This window comes from Euprymna scolopes, chromosome 26 (genome assembly GCF_053919585.1).
Source record: "Euprymna scolopes isolate OS-2025 chromosome 26, ASM5391958v1, whole genome shotgun sequence".
NCBI lineage: Eukaryota > Metazoa > Mollusca > Cephalopoda > Sepiida > Sepiolidae > Euprymna > Euprymna scolopes.
This window is the reverse complement of record NC_136507.1, coordinates 51,808,055-51,822,193: the sequence shown is the minus strand read 5'-3', so window position 1 is coordinate 51,822,193 and position 14,139 is coordinate 51,808,055. Positions and strand designations below refer to the sequence as shown.

The window sequence follows — 14,139 nt, the reverse complement described above, 5'->3', positions numbered from 1 at the left end:
CAACCTCCCCATGTTAGGAATGGAGGTTGGGGAGGGGTATACTACGCTGGATACTATCGTAAAAGATACAGTTGTTTTTAGTCGAGGGCAACTTCAACTCTTTGAATCTGACCATTTTTTTGAATACTAAAAACCAAATACTTCAGCGTGAAAAAGTGTTATGAATTTGCCATTCTCAGATTTTAGAATTAGGTTAAAAGTTGTCTTACGAACTGAGTCTCTTGGAATCGACCTTGATATCCTCCCTCCTCCCAATGCGATGGGACGAAAAGACGACCATGAGGGAGTGGGTTGGGATTGGGTGTGACAGTGAACAACAGATGGACCAACCGACAAACTACGGTATATGATTTTTTTTTCCAACAAATTTGGTCCATCCTGTCGCTTACTGTTTTTCTTTCTTTTTTACCTCCCTCTCTCCCAAATTCTGGTTATTCTTCTGTATGGTTTCTCTTCTAGATTAACCGCCTCGCATCGCCCTTCCGAAACAAAAGAGATATTAAATTAAAAGAAAAAGATGTCTTTAATTTCTTCATGAAAAAAGAAAAAAAACAAAAAGTGCCGATGTTCATGATGGAAAATCGAAAACAAAATAATAGAGTTCCTTCTTCGTTGACGTGCTTCATAACAAACATAACAAAAGGAAATAAAAAACGAAAGGATTTTCTTGATTAAAAAAAAGTCTTCTCGGTTGTTGACTTTTGTAACTTTTTCGCGTTGTCGCACTTAAAATCGTGACGTGAGAGAAATTTAGTACTTTTTTTTTTTTTTTCATTTTTAAGAACGTCTCCTTTTTTGGAATTGACGTTTCATTATTTTTGTTATTGGTGTCACTTAGTGTCGTTGAACATTTCCTTGCGACACGGAAGCCAGCAACTTGTTGATCTCATCTTTCATTTTAGCGTAGATATCTTATTCTACTTTAACCGGACCTAGAGCCTGTTTTTCTCATCATTTCTTTAATTAGTGGATGTCCCGAATTCGCCTTCTCCACTCTCGTGTCCTCTCCAATTTCTGGATATTTTAGTTTGAAGATTTTTTTTTTAAGAAAAAGAATATGGCCCAAAACATCGCAAAACATTTTCTTACTGTTTATTCTTCTAAATGGATTTTCATCATCATTTTTGAAATCATCTTGCAATGCCAAGGTAAGAAAAAATTGTATTTTAATATTTTTTCTTTTGTAATTTTTAATTTGATCACAGTTTAGTTTGTGAGCAATGAGCACGTGTTTGATTTTTTTGTAGTTTGTTTTGCTTTAAGTTTCCAGTTTAGGAAAATATCGTGTGTCATGTACTCACCTCTACGTCACTTGCATAGTTTTTTTTTTTCTTTTTTTTTTTTTTACCATGAATCGATTGTTGATTAAAATGAAAATTAAAGTCAGCCATTTTAATTTATCAGTAAAAAAAATAAAAACTATATAAAAAAAATTAATGAATTACAAGCAAGTCATAAACTGTCCTTGTGTGTAACTAATCAAATATCATTTATTCAATCCTCACTTCACTCGACTGACAATCCATCAATCTAACCCTTATCCTCGGTCAGTGGTGATTATTAGTAAATTAAATAATTTGAAATTTTTAAGGAATTTCGAGCATTTAAACTGGTTTTACCGTTCTGGTAAATTTTAATTTCCACTTTATCAATCATTTTTAAAATGACGACCCTTTTCTGGGTTTCGGGTATGCTAAAAACGAATATCGCATTTAAATTTACCGCAAACAAATAGTTTTCCGCGTCAATGTGCACTGCACTAGTGCACTTGTTGTTCAGCCTGCAAAGGGTGTTTAGCCGTCCTTAACATGGAGAGGTTAAAAATAAGAAAATGCCTTTCGAAATAAACACCCCCAAACTTTCCCATGTTAAGAGCGGCTTTCGGAAATAAACACCCCCTAACCTCCCCATATTAAGAACGGCTTTCGGAATAAATACCCTTTGCAGGTTGGACAACCAATGCACATTTACCGTTTTCCGGATATTAAGCAATGTAATTCCTCATGTTAACACTGGTGGCCATTTAATAATTATCTGCGAATACTAACCAGTAACTTGAATACTGGGGTTTGTATTACTGTACACATAGATTCGAAAAAGTTGTTTAAAAACAAATATATAACAAATAAATGTTATCAAAGGCAAGATAAGTTACTTTTCTACCTAACTGGATATGTTTTTAGTGTTTTTATTTAATGTAACATGTTTATTCAGTTCGAAAAACATACAATGTTTACCGATGTATTGGAAAATTTTAAATGGCGCCCGAATCTCTCTTTGACACGGTAAGTTTGGGAAAAGGAGTTATAAATAAAAAACTAGACAAAATACGGTTAAAATTCGTTCAATATATATTACCGTGACATAGACTGACATATATTCGTAGGGTTTTTAACAGAATTTTGCAGTTTTTTTTTATTTAAAACATGTTACATTCAATAAAAACACTAAAAACATATCCAGTTAGGTAGAAAAGTAACTTATCTGGCCTTTGATAACATTTATTTGTTATATATTTGTTTTTTGACAACTTTTTCGATATGAACAGTAATACAAACCCTGTGAAGTTAATTACGCCCCCCCCCCACTCCAATGTGTGGCGTTTACATCGGATGGCGTCACACAAGAGTCGTGAAGGGTTCTAGAGGATCGAGGAGGGAGAGCACTAACTAGACCCCCACTGGAAAAATGCGGAAAGCACTGGAATTAGGCTTTTTGTCACCCAAACCCCAGAGAATACCAATGGTCATTGTGACCATTGTCAGCCAGAAATCAAAGGTTACTGTTACGATAACGTGAAGTCATCTGCGATGGTGGTCGAGAGAGGTGGAGAGTACTGGAAATCTAGGAAGACTTGTCACTCAGATTTCAGAGGAAACCGCAGGTTGTTGCCAGTGAATGATCGCTGCTTATGGCCTGTATGAGAGTGAGTGAAGGAGGGTGCATTTGTGGATAGTGACACGATTTCCGTTAACTAATGCCTAAATATAGTTACTTTAAGGAAAAAGACACCTGGTAACTAATAAAATGTATTTATATTTGTGGCTTATATAACCCCCTTTCCCTAGGTTGCCAATATTAGTTTGGTAACAATAATAGCCAAAAGACAACCACATGAAATGAAATCTGGGTTCCTGAAACGGAAAACATTTACTGATTTATTGCATTGTTTATTTTTGTTTTTGTAAATTGTTGCATTTTATTTATTTATTTTTTGTCTCTTGATTATTGTTTTCTGTTTTTTTTTTTTTTTTTTTTTTTTTTTCCTGGTGGGGGTACTTATGCCGTACTGAAATAATATTATTATTTAAAGACCCGTTCTTAACACGAGGAGGGATATTTGTGGGTTGTATTACTGTACATATAGATTAGAAAAAGTTGTCAAAAAACAAATATATAACAAATAAATGTTATCAAAAGCAAGATAAGTTACTTTTCTACCAAACTGGATATATTTTTCGTGTTTTTATTCAAGGTAACATGTTTATTCAGCTCGAAAAACATGTTTGCCGATGTATTGGAAAATTCAAAATGGCGCCCGACTCTCTTTAACACGGTAAGTTCCGGAAAAGTTGTTATAAATAATAAACTAGATAAAATTCTATTTAAAAAACACCGGATATATGTCAACCTATGTCACGGTAATATATATTGAGCGAATTTCTAACAGTATTTTGTCTAGTTTTATATTTATAGCACCTTTTCCCAAACTTACCGTGTTAAAGAGAGAGTCGGGCGCCATTTTGAATTTTCCAATACATCGGTAAACACAGTATGTTTTTCGAGCTGAATAAACATGTTACATTAAATAAAAACACTGAAAACATATCCAGTTAGGTAGAAAAGTAACATCTTGCCTTTGATAACATTTATTTGTTATATATTTGTTTTTTGACAACTTTTTCGAATCTATGTGTTCAGTAATACAAATCCAAAAAACATTAGTTTTTGTAAAAAATGCAACAAGTTACAAAAAGAATCATGGTGTTTATATGGAAACAAAATAAAGATTTACAAAAATAAATGCAATAAAATGTAGTCTTTTTCTTCTTTTTCTTCTTTTCCTTTATTAAGCCATGGTCATAAACACCGTTAGCAGTAGACAGAGGCTACCTAACTAATTAGGGTAGTGCAATAGTGCATAAAACTTAGGAACATCACGGTAGTTAGACAATACAAAACTCTGAAAATGTGATAGTTTTGAGGCAGTACGTTCAGGAATACAGAACACAATGTGAGATCGCCGGTACATCGGTGGGCAAACACCTCAGCCGATCTAATGTGAATGTATATCATCGCAGGTTTGGTCTCTTCAGCCGCAGCGCCCAGCGGCGCAGAGGATGATATTTAAGCATTGCAGCAATTCCGGCGAGTAGACAGCAGATCTAATCGATTAAAGAATAAGATAGGGCATTTATTAGTATTAACAACAAACCGAAAAAGGTGTCAAGAAACAAATATATACCAAATCCAAGGCAAGATAAGTTACTCTTCTACCTAGCTGGATATGTTTTTGTGCTTTATTTAACTTATTTTAAAGTGTTTATTAACTTTGGAGCATAAGTAACGGCGAGTTGCTAAGTTAAAACGACAACAAAATGTCAGATACGAGGCGGTCATCTGGGGAGTCTCGATAATCACTCAAAGTCGAAATGAAGCAAAATATCGATAGAAATCCACCCAATAAATATTACGGTGACATTTATAGGATGGATTTCTATCAGTATTTTGTTTTATTTTTCGAGTTTTGAGCGATTATTGAGACTCAAAAGAGGGCATCCTCATGCTCGTCATTTTGTTGTCGTTTTTGCTTAACAACTCGTCGCTACTTGTGTTCAAATTAATAAATGAAAGATACTGTAAAAATTAAATTTAATTTGAAAATCCTATTTAAAATATAACACGGTCCTTAAGTTGCATAAATACAAGAACCTGTGGTTCGTTTTGTGTGATCGGTATTTGTTACTGTAACTAGTTTCCGGACCAACATTGGGAATTGGGGGGGGGGGCTTTAAGCTATATAAGCATTGAAAATAATACCATTCTTTCTTTTAATTTTTATTTCTTCTTCACATTAAGTAAGTTGAGAAATAAAAACCAGTTTATGTGCAAAAAATGTTAGACAACGGAGACTGATGGGAAATCAGATATGGAGAAAGTATTGCGATATTATTGAAGTGTCCTGAAGGTTTATTACCTCGGTGATATCATTGGAGCAAAGAGAAAAATAGGCTCTAGTGTGACTGCAACAGATTTGAGTAGATGGAATAAATTCAGGGAACTTCTATTACTAATTAGCAGAGCATTACCACTGTTAACCAAGGCTGTTGAATGACTTTTAGAAATTAACTTATCTCTCTTTCTCCCTAGTCCATCCTTATCAATCCCTCCAATATTTTCCATTATCCTTGGCTTTCTTTCCCCCTCCAACTGACATTACTGCCTCAACTGTTCTACCCAAGAACTCTCGTCTATCTTTCAATGTGATCATACAAAATTTCTTGCTTTGCACATTCAATACATTCTGGATTTAATCATCCTCTAAGGTTATCGGGAGTACGGTATAATCACGTTGACACACCAGTTCTCGCCAGATCACCAAAGTTAAGCAACATTGAGCCTGGCCAGTACCAGATGGGTGACCATTTGTGAAGGCGAGGCGCTGTATGTACCTTCTGGGAAAGTTGGACGTGGGGCCAGCACCCTCACCCTGTAAAAAGAGCGCATCGCTACAAAAAACATCTACAAAAAGTTGTATATGGCCTATGCCCTTCCAGGGGCTCAAGGGCTATAGGAAGGTCATCGGATCTAAGCCTGTTTTTTAAGACTCACATTGCACATACATCGTATCATTCTGCTATAATTTTTCTCCATGCAATGCATGTCTTTGACCCTCACTTAAAAGTTTTCACTTTTATACATCATTATACTTCATACTGATAGACTCGTAATTTGGTCTATTTGTTAAAATATACTTTAGTTCTGGGAGTGAGTTATCTTGAAAAAAAAAATTTTTTTTTCGTTGTCCTAATTTGCAGTAATTTATAATTAACTAACCAAGTCACTCAACTATGTATTTCTCTTGAGCCCTCTCTCACTCGATTGATTTAGCCACCCTCTAATATCTGATTTTGATTTACTCCTTCAGTCCAATATCTCTTGACAATGTTCTTTCCTTTTCCTCTATTTATTTTGGATGTTCGCATTTTTTACGTAACATTTCATTCATTTCTTTCTTTGGTGAAGAACCGCTACACGTCAAAATTACTAGGAGTTCCTTTCTTTACATTTTATTACAAGGATCAAAAATATTATTATAATGATATTTGAAAACGAAACTACACCAAAGTGAAGTTGCCAGCTTGACCTTTTTAAAGCTAAATTTTGTGAATTTGACCTTTTTTTTTTTTTTTTTTTTTTTTGAAGCAGTTTGTCTTTTTTTAATGTGTAACATACAGACTAAGGAAGGAACAAGCAGAATATTATATAGAAGTATTAATCATCATTTCACAGTTTATAAATTTTCCAATAAAGTTAAAGTAGAATAATTAATGGTAGTAATTGTTAAACGATGACTCACAAGTAGGTCTAATACACACGCGGCCCCCCTCTAATTCCCTGAACAAAGCAGTTTTGAAACACTTATGTTCCTTACAAAGATTAAAATCAATATACAATGAAATGTCTAAAATTTTTATTCCAATTTTTATTACGATTCATTACATGATTCATTATTATTATTATTATTTTTTTTTTTTTTTGTTACTAGGGGGTCACTGCTTATCAAGGCCCAGAGGCCACTTGAAGATAATTAGGTTAATGAGAGTCTGGTGAGACAACACAGTAATGATTAGTGATGATGAAAATTAGGTAGAAATTGATTATTTAAGAGGACGGTTCAGCAAGAATTTGTTTACATTGGACTTCAAAAACAGCTATGTTATAATTAGTTCAGAAGTAGCCCTGTGGTATTGTGTTCCACAGAAGGGCAATTCTAGGAAAGAAACTTTGTCCATGAAATTTTTGTTTAGTTTTAGGCACAGATAGAGAGTAGGTGAAATTGTAAGCAGTGATTGTATGTTTTATGGGGGTGGGGAACCAGAGATATCTTCTATGTCAAAGAGATAGCATGAAGGGAAAAAGAACATTGCCCACACGATTTCAAAGATGGTTTTGTACGTTGTCAAAGCAAGAAAAAGTGCTCAGAGCAGTTTCTCCCCAGATGTGGCAAGAGTACTCCATCTTAGGACATATCTGGCTTTTATACAGATAGAGTATTGCATCGAGAGTGAGATATCTTCTGGGACAGTAGAATGATCCAATAATTTTTCTGGCAACCTTGGCAACAGATTTGATGGAGGTCTTCTTCAGGTCAGGCATGAAGGTCAGTCCAGGTTGCTTTCCTTAAGGCAAGAGCCATACTTTTCAATTGGAGCCATTCATTATTTTACATTTTATTTCTGTCTATAATTAAAAATAAAAATATTTTATGCTAAACTAGCAGGGCTATTTAATTAAAGCTTTCACTTGAATTACCTTATACCTCTAACTTGCTAATTTATTTTTAATAACAAATAATTTATACTTTATTTGGTCAGCAATGTAAACCAAATGATTGCTTTGCTCAAAATCTGTATTTAAAAGAAATTATTAATTCTATTAATTTTTTTTTAATACAAATAAGTTGCAAATGAGTAGCAGGATAAATTGTTTTTGACAAATTTTTCAACCTAATAATTTGTTTGTAATACCAAATATAGATGTAAGAGATGGAATGCTCATTCCAGGACAGTTTCATAATATTAATCACTATTACCCGCTTTAATCACTGAAGAAATCAAACCCCAAAATTACTGCTCCTGTAAAAACTGTGAAAAATAGAGCTTATATAATTGAAGATATGGGCTTAAAAAAAAAAGGTTAATTTAAGAAAATGTGAAATTAAGCTTGAAAATGAGTTAATCACTATCATAACAATTTCACCACAAATGGCCTTTTGTTATATTATAATAGAAAAATTGACTGATTAAAAAATTTCTTCATTCCACTTAATGTGAAGTTTCTTCTCAGTCCAAAATACTTAACGTTTGACCCATTTATTATTTCACATCAAAGCTAACAATATGGAAATGTTGTCAGCTTCCTTTTTTGAAAGCCGTTTGAATGATTTCACTTTCTCTTGTGTGTGTGTGTGTGTCCTCTTTGTTACATGTGACACCAATTCAAATCATTAACACAAAAAACTAGTTCGACATTTGCTATAAAGAAGAAATGTTAAAGAGTTGATATCCTGTTGTTGTCAATGTCAGTGAATGTCATAAGCTATTACCACCCCACCTGCAAAAAAAAAAAATAAATAAATAAATAAACAATTTGATTTATGTTCTACTTACCTATTGCAACAGAATTTTAGGTGCCTTTTTGCATTACTCCTTCAACCATAAAGATAAAATTATTTCTTTTTTATCAGATCAATTTAAGGATTGGATACTAAAAGAAGTTCCATCCATTGTATGATATGGCTATCTCCCTTGATGCCAAAATAATTAATGGGCTTTTTAAATATAACACACTTTTTCTTGAAATATTTTTGTTCACTTTAGAAATTTATTGGTAAGGAATATTCCAAGAACTAGATTAAATTTCTTTTTTCTAAATCTCTTTTTTCTCTTCTTTTTTCTTTCTAGATATATATATTTTTTTGAACAAATTGACTTGTGTAAAACATTTTTTATTGGATGAATTCAGAAATAATAGAATCGATTTACAAGCGCATTTTTTGGTATAATTTGATCTAATTCTTAGATATGTATGCATATTTTCCATCATTTTTAATAACATTTAAATCAAGTTTTGAAAAACAGAATCTCAGATGAACTTGAATTTTACTCGTGTGTGTGATGTTGTCCAGCAGAAAACTGCTGGACAACAGCAATGACAAGAAAATTGCGATTTTGGGGACATGCGGCCAAAACAAATGCCCTAACTAAAGATCTGCTCTTTGGTATGACCCCTGGCAAAAGAGGATGTGGAAGGCCAAGAATGTCAGACGTGAAGGACATCGCAGACATTAGCATGGCTGAATTGCTCAGAAAGACACAGAACCAGAGTCAATAGCGACGATTTATGAAGAGTGTCATGGCTGGTTAGTAATTACCTTCCATCAAAGAAAGAGAGTGTGTGTGTCTGTGTGTGTGTATATAATATAATATATATATATATACACACACACTAACAGTGACACCCAACATAATCTGGGAATAAAAGTGGTCATGATCCTTATAAATTAAAAACAAAGGCAAAGCATATAGTATATGATCATAAATTCATTTTAAATTGTTAAAAGGACTTTTTAGTCCATTATTCTTGACACCCAAACATTCCATTTGTTCATATTGTAGAAGCTATTACAAATTTCATGAAAATAAAGCACTCAGATTGAATAAGAATTACCATCTTTGGATTCTTTGTAAAATCATACACAAGTTGTGCTCTATCTTTTTATAGAAAGTAATAAAGTTTAAGAAGTACAATTTATTTTTATCTGATTTATTCAAGCTCTCCCCTCCCCCAGGGTCACTGTGTGTTTGTTCGGTTCTTGTTATTAGTGTTGCTACATTTGGGCTAAATCTCCCATCTCTCGACTTCAAAATCTCAGCTAAGATTGACTCTGATATCTCACTGTGATCTTTTTCAATCAAGTTTCATCCTCATTCTCTTTTTGCCGGAAACCAAGATGCACATTTTTCCAGTATCTTTCCAAATTCCCTGTTGTGACTCTCCAAACTATTATCAGCCAATTTTAATGATGTCACTGGTCTGTGGAGTTTAATAGATTCATCGTTTTATTTGTTTTTAAATTTTTTTATTTAACAGATGAATCTTATGAATATTTGTTGTTGTTTACTTAAAACAAGTCGTAGAGAAGTGTGTAACTTTTCCTGCACCTCTGACTGACTGCCTTATATTAAACCCTTCTGCCAAGGTTTTTTATCTTCACCATCTTCTTATGAGATGTGCCAAGATATCTAGTGTTGGTGGTTGCTGATACATAAAACCATAGTCCAGTTACACACTAAAAACAACACACAGATACAGATGTTGCAAGAAAACAACTGTTGGACAAGGGTTTATATCACTTGTGTCTCTACCTTTAAACCAACATTCTATCTCTCACCTAAATTTCAGATTATTATCTCTCACTGCAATTCTTCTCCATTGGACTCTGTTACCGTTCTTACCTCAACAGCCAATTTGATACATCTAGTTTTCTCTTAGCTTACTTCCACTGGAAACTGGAGATGCCTACTTTCTTTCTCATCTTTCCAAATTCTCCATTTTCATCCTCTGACTATTCATTGTCATTTTGTTTGTGAAGTCCAATGGTCGATTTTTATTCCCATTCATTTTCTAGCTAATCTTTTCCGAATGATCTAAGTTTACTTTATAGTATCACTAGCAGGGAGGTAGGAGGGGGGGGGCGTCCGGTGTTGCCAAGTCGTAAAAAAAAAAATTGTGACAGCGGGGCGAGGGGCGGGGGCGTTGCTCAGTGGTTAAAAAAAAAAAAAGTGAGATCCAGGCTGCCACCAGCCAGAAGCGAAACTGAAAGCAAAATGTAAGAAAAAAAAAAGAAAGAAAAAAAATGATGCATGCTGAGCGCGAACTTGCTAACTGCAGTTAGTAACCAAACCCCTTTACTGATTTGGCCACGATTACATAGATACTACAAAATCACAAATTATAGTTAACCGAAAGAAGGTATCAACGATCAGCAGATGCGTAGTAAATGTTATAAACTTAGTTTCATTAAAAAGTCGTTGAAACATTTCACTTTGCAATTCGTCAGTTTGTTTTTTGTGTTGGTTTTAGCGTCCAAAATTGTCGTATGAATTAAAGAAGTTTTAAACTGTTAAAAAGAAGTTTTTAAACTGTTAAAAAAATGAAAATGAAAAAAATATAATTAGCTGCCAAAATAACAAAACAACCCTGTAGGCATGCACGAACGTCAAGACCGCCTAATCCACTGGGCCAGAGCACTGATTATGAAATTATGTTGAAAATTTTTGTATTTAAAGTAATTCAGAGAATAATGACTGATGCATGCACAGTTGTTGGAATCATTTAGAAAGAGACGATTTTAGGTGAGTCCTGCTTGTTATAAAACACAATTTCTATGTGAAACAATTGACCATTTTTTCCCCAATTTTTTATATTATTTGTTCGGTTTTTCTAATGATGCTGAGTTGCTGCATGTACGATGCGTATAACATAAGATTTTAGCAAACATACAAACACACAAACATAATTGAATACAATTATATAATAGACTAGCATGGATACCCGGTGTTGCCTGGGTGGTCATGAAGTTTGGACACAGCTGCTATACTAAGGATCTTGAGCACTTTCATCGATACCCCCACACCAATTTAAAAAGTAAAAACGAAATCGTCCCAAAAAAGAAGTATGTGACAACCTCCCCACCAGATATTTCAACAGTAGGGATATGAAGAGAAGCAAAAAACAAAAAATGAATCAAAACAACTTTTCTTTCAATTGTAATAGCAGCAAGTGCCAGGCTTGAACCTGAAACGCAAAAGAGGGAAGGAAGGGACAAAGTTACTGGTAAACGCTTTTGCCCATTGAACCATAGCTGCTTATGACGTCATGAGGCTGCAAAAAATATTTGCAATTTTTAAACATAGTTTCAGTTTGCGTGACTTGTGAAAAGTGCAACGCAAAGTGATCCCCCTTCTAAAAAATCGTGAAGTTAAGCACCACAGAATTAATCTCTTTTTCTAATTTACGTATATTATCTGTTCAAGTGATTGCTCTTTCAGATGGTACTGGTTTCGACCCTGTTTGATACGGCTGACAAAAGTTTTTAGTAGACATACAAACACACAAACAGACGTTGCAGATTTATATAATAGACTAGCATGGCTACCCGGCATTGCCTGGGTGGAGAGAGCTGGTCTGATCAACCAACAATATGGATTTAGCCAAGACTGTTCTACTGCAGATATCCTAACTGTAATCTCTGAACATATGTACCATACACTGGACAAAGCAGGCGAGGGTAGAGCCATAGCCCTAGATATATCTAAGGCTTTTGACAGGATATGGAACGATAGTTTTTTCAGGAAAATCAGATCATACGGTATCACTGGACTTAACATAATTAAATCCTTCTTACATAAGAGAAGAATCTAGGAAGACCTCCAATCTGTGGTGGAATGGGGACAAAAATGGATGGGCACATTTAATGCTGCCAAGACTAAGCTTGTTTCCTTCAATAATTATAAGAAACTTTCCACCAATAACTATGGCTAAAGATACATTACCTGAAAGTCAAACTCCTTAGCTTAACGTTCACAGGGAACAGGAGTTGAAACAGCTACATCGAGAGCATTGTCAGGGCTGTGAGGAAGGTGGCTCTCTCTACCATGCTAGAAAGTTACTTTCGCCTGAAAGTATCCTATACCTCTACAATGGAGTATTGTTATCACATTTGAGCTAATGCATCTGCTACTAGTCTCTCACTCCTAGACAAGGTTCAAAAGAGAGTCGCCAACCTGATAGATCCTGAACTGTTATCTAAGCTTCAGTCTCTGACCAATCGATGAAATGTTGCATTCTTCTGCCTGCCCTACAAATATTTTAATGGTGGATACTCTGTTGAACTACAAGCCCTTGTACCCCCCGCGACGTAAATTCCCCCAACAAACCCGACAAGCAGCAAAATCCCACCCCTACACAGTGGAGATCCCTAGAGGTAAGAAGGTCTTCTATTCTAATAGTTTCTTCCCCAGAACTGCTAGACTTTCGAACTACCTTCCGGGTTCCTGCTTTCCCAACTGTACTGACATGCAGAAGTTCAAGTGTAATGTGAACAGACATCTTGCTGCTCAACTCCCTACATAGTATCCCTGCAACTTATGTCCCCGATAGTAGCCTCCTACATCAAAGTGACACTGTGCCTTGTTTAGGGGGAAAATGAAATATAAAAATTAAAAAAAACAAACAAAGTCCTTGAAAAAAATAAATAAAAATAGTGAGTACCCGTGTGAGCATAAAAAAAAAAATTAGCCACAGTAGCCAGGCCTGAACTTGTAACGCAGAAGAGGAAAAGGAGGTGAAAAAAGCAAACGCATTAACTAATTCAGCCAAGGCACACATGACGTCACGGGCCTTGGAAATAACGTGTTTTAAATGTACAATGATTAAGACATATGATGACTTTGCAAAAATGCTGATGCAAAAACTGACTCCTCCTCTAAAAAAAAATGGTTCAGTTGACCAGCATAGAATTAATCTTTTTGGCCAATTTTTGGATATTTGTCCTCTGAGAGACCGATCTTTCTAACGATACCAATTCTGTCAGTGTTTGTTGCATCTGTCAAAAGTTTTTACAAGACATACAAACACATATGCACGCACACACATTTTGCCTTCTATATATATACTAGCGGGGGTACCCGGCGTTGCCAGGGTGTTTGGAGGTGTGTGGTGTAGGGGAGGGTAAAGTAAGGAATAAGCGAAGTAATAACCCTGTTTAAATATTATAAAAAAAACGATGTTAAACTTCAAAATTTTTTTAAAAACAGCGAACGAACGTAAAACTTCTTTTAAAAAAATCAGAAAAACAAAAACCAAAAAAAAGGAAAAAAATAATGAAAAAAAATGGCATAAATAACCCTGTTTCAATATTAAAAGTTTAAAAATCAAAAAATAATATTTATGTGATACTTTGGATTGAACCTGCAATCTTAAGATAACGACGCTGTCACTTTAACCATTGTACCATGAACGCGTGGGAAAATGTAGGTCGGTTTTTATAATATTCAAACGACTGCAAGGAACGTCTTTTGCATGTGTTTACACATGCATAGAAGCTATCTTGTCATGGAGGAACAATTTTTTTGCTACCCCTCCCTGTCAAAAAGGGTCCAGTTGAGAGTGAAGGAAGGAATGTTTTTAGCCAAGTTTTTGATATTTGTCGTTGGAAGGTTTGAGCTTCAAAATGATACCAATTTGGCAAAAATCTGTTGCCTGTGTGGAAAGTTTTTGCGAGACATACAAACACACACACGCACACACACACATTTTGCCTTTATATATATAGATTAGCGGGGGTACCCG

The 14,139-nt window shown here is 34.7% G+C and overlaps 1 protein-coding gene across 1 annotated transcript in view; it reads left to right on the top strand.

The window, feature by feature from the left end:
• Positions 1-317: 317 nt before the first annotated feature.
• Positions 318-14,139, top strand: part of LOC145248040 (protein lev-9-like) — a 62,017-nt gene continuing 48,195 nt past the window's right edge. Inside the window, exon 1 of the mRNA XM_080109770.1 lies at positions 318-1,148. Within this exon, the coding sequence (XP_079965896.1) occupies positions 1,058-1,148 (91 nt within the window). The 5' untranslated portion in view covers positions 318-1,057. The remainder of the gene's footprint in view (positions 1,149-14,139) is intronic.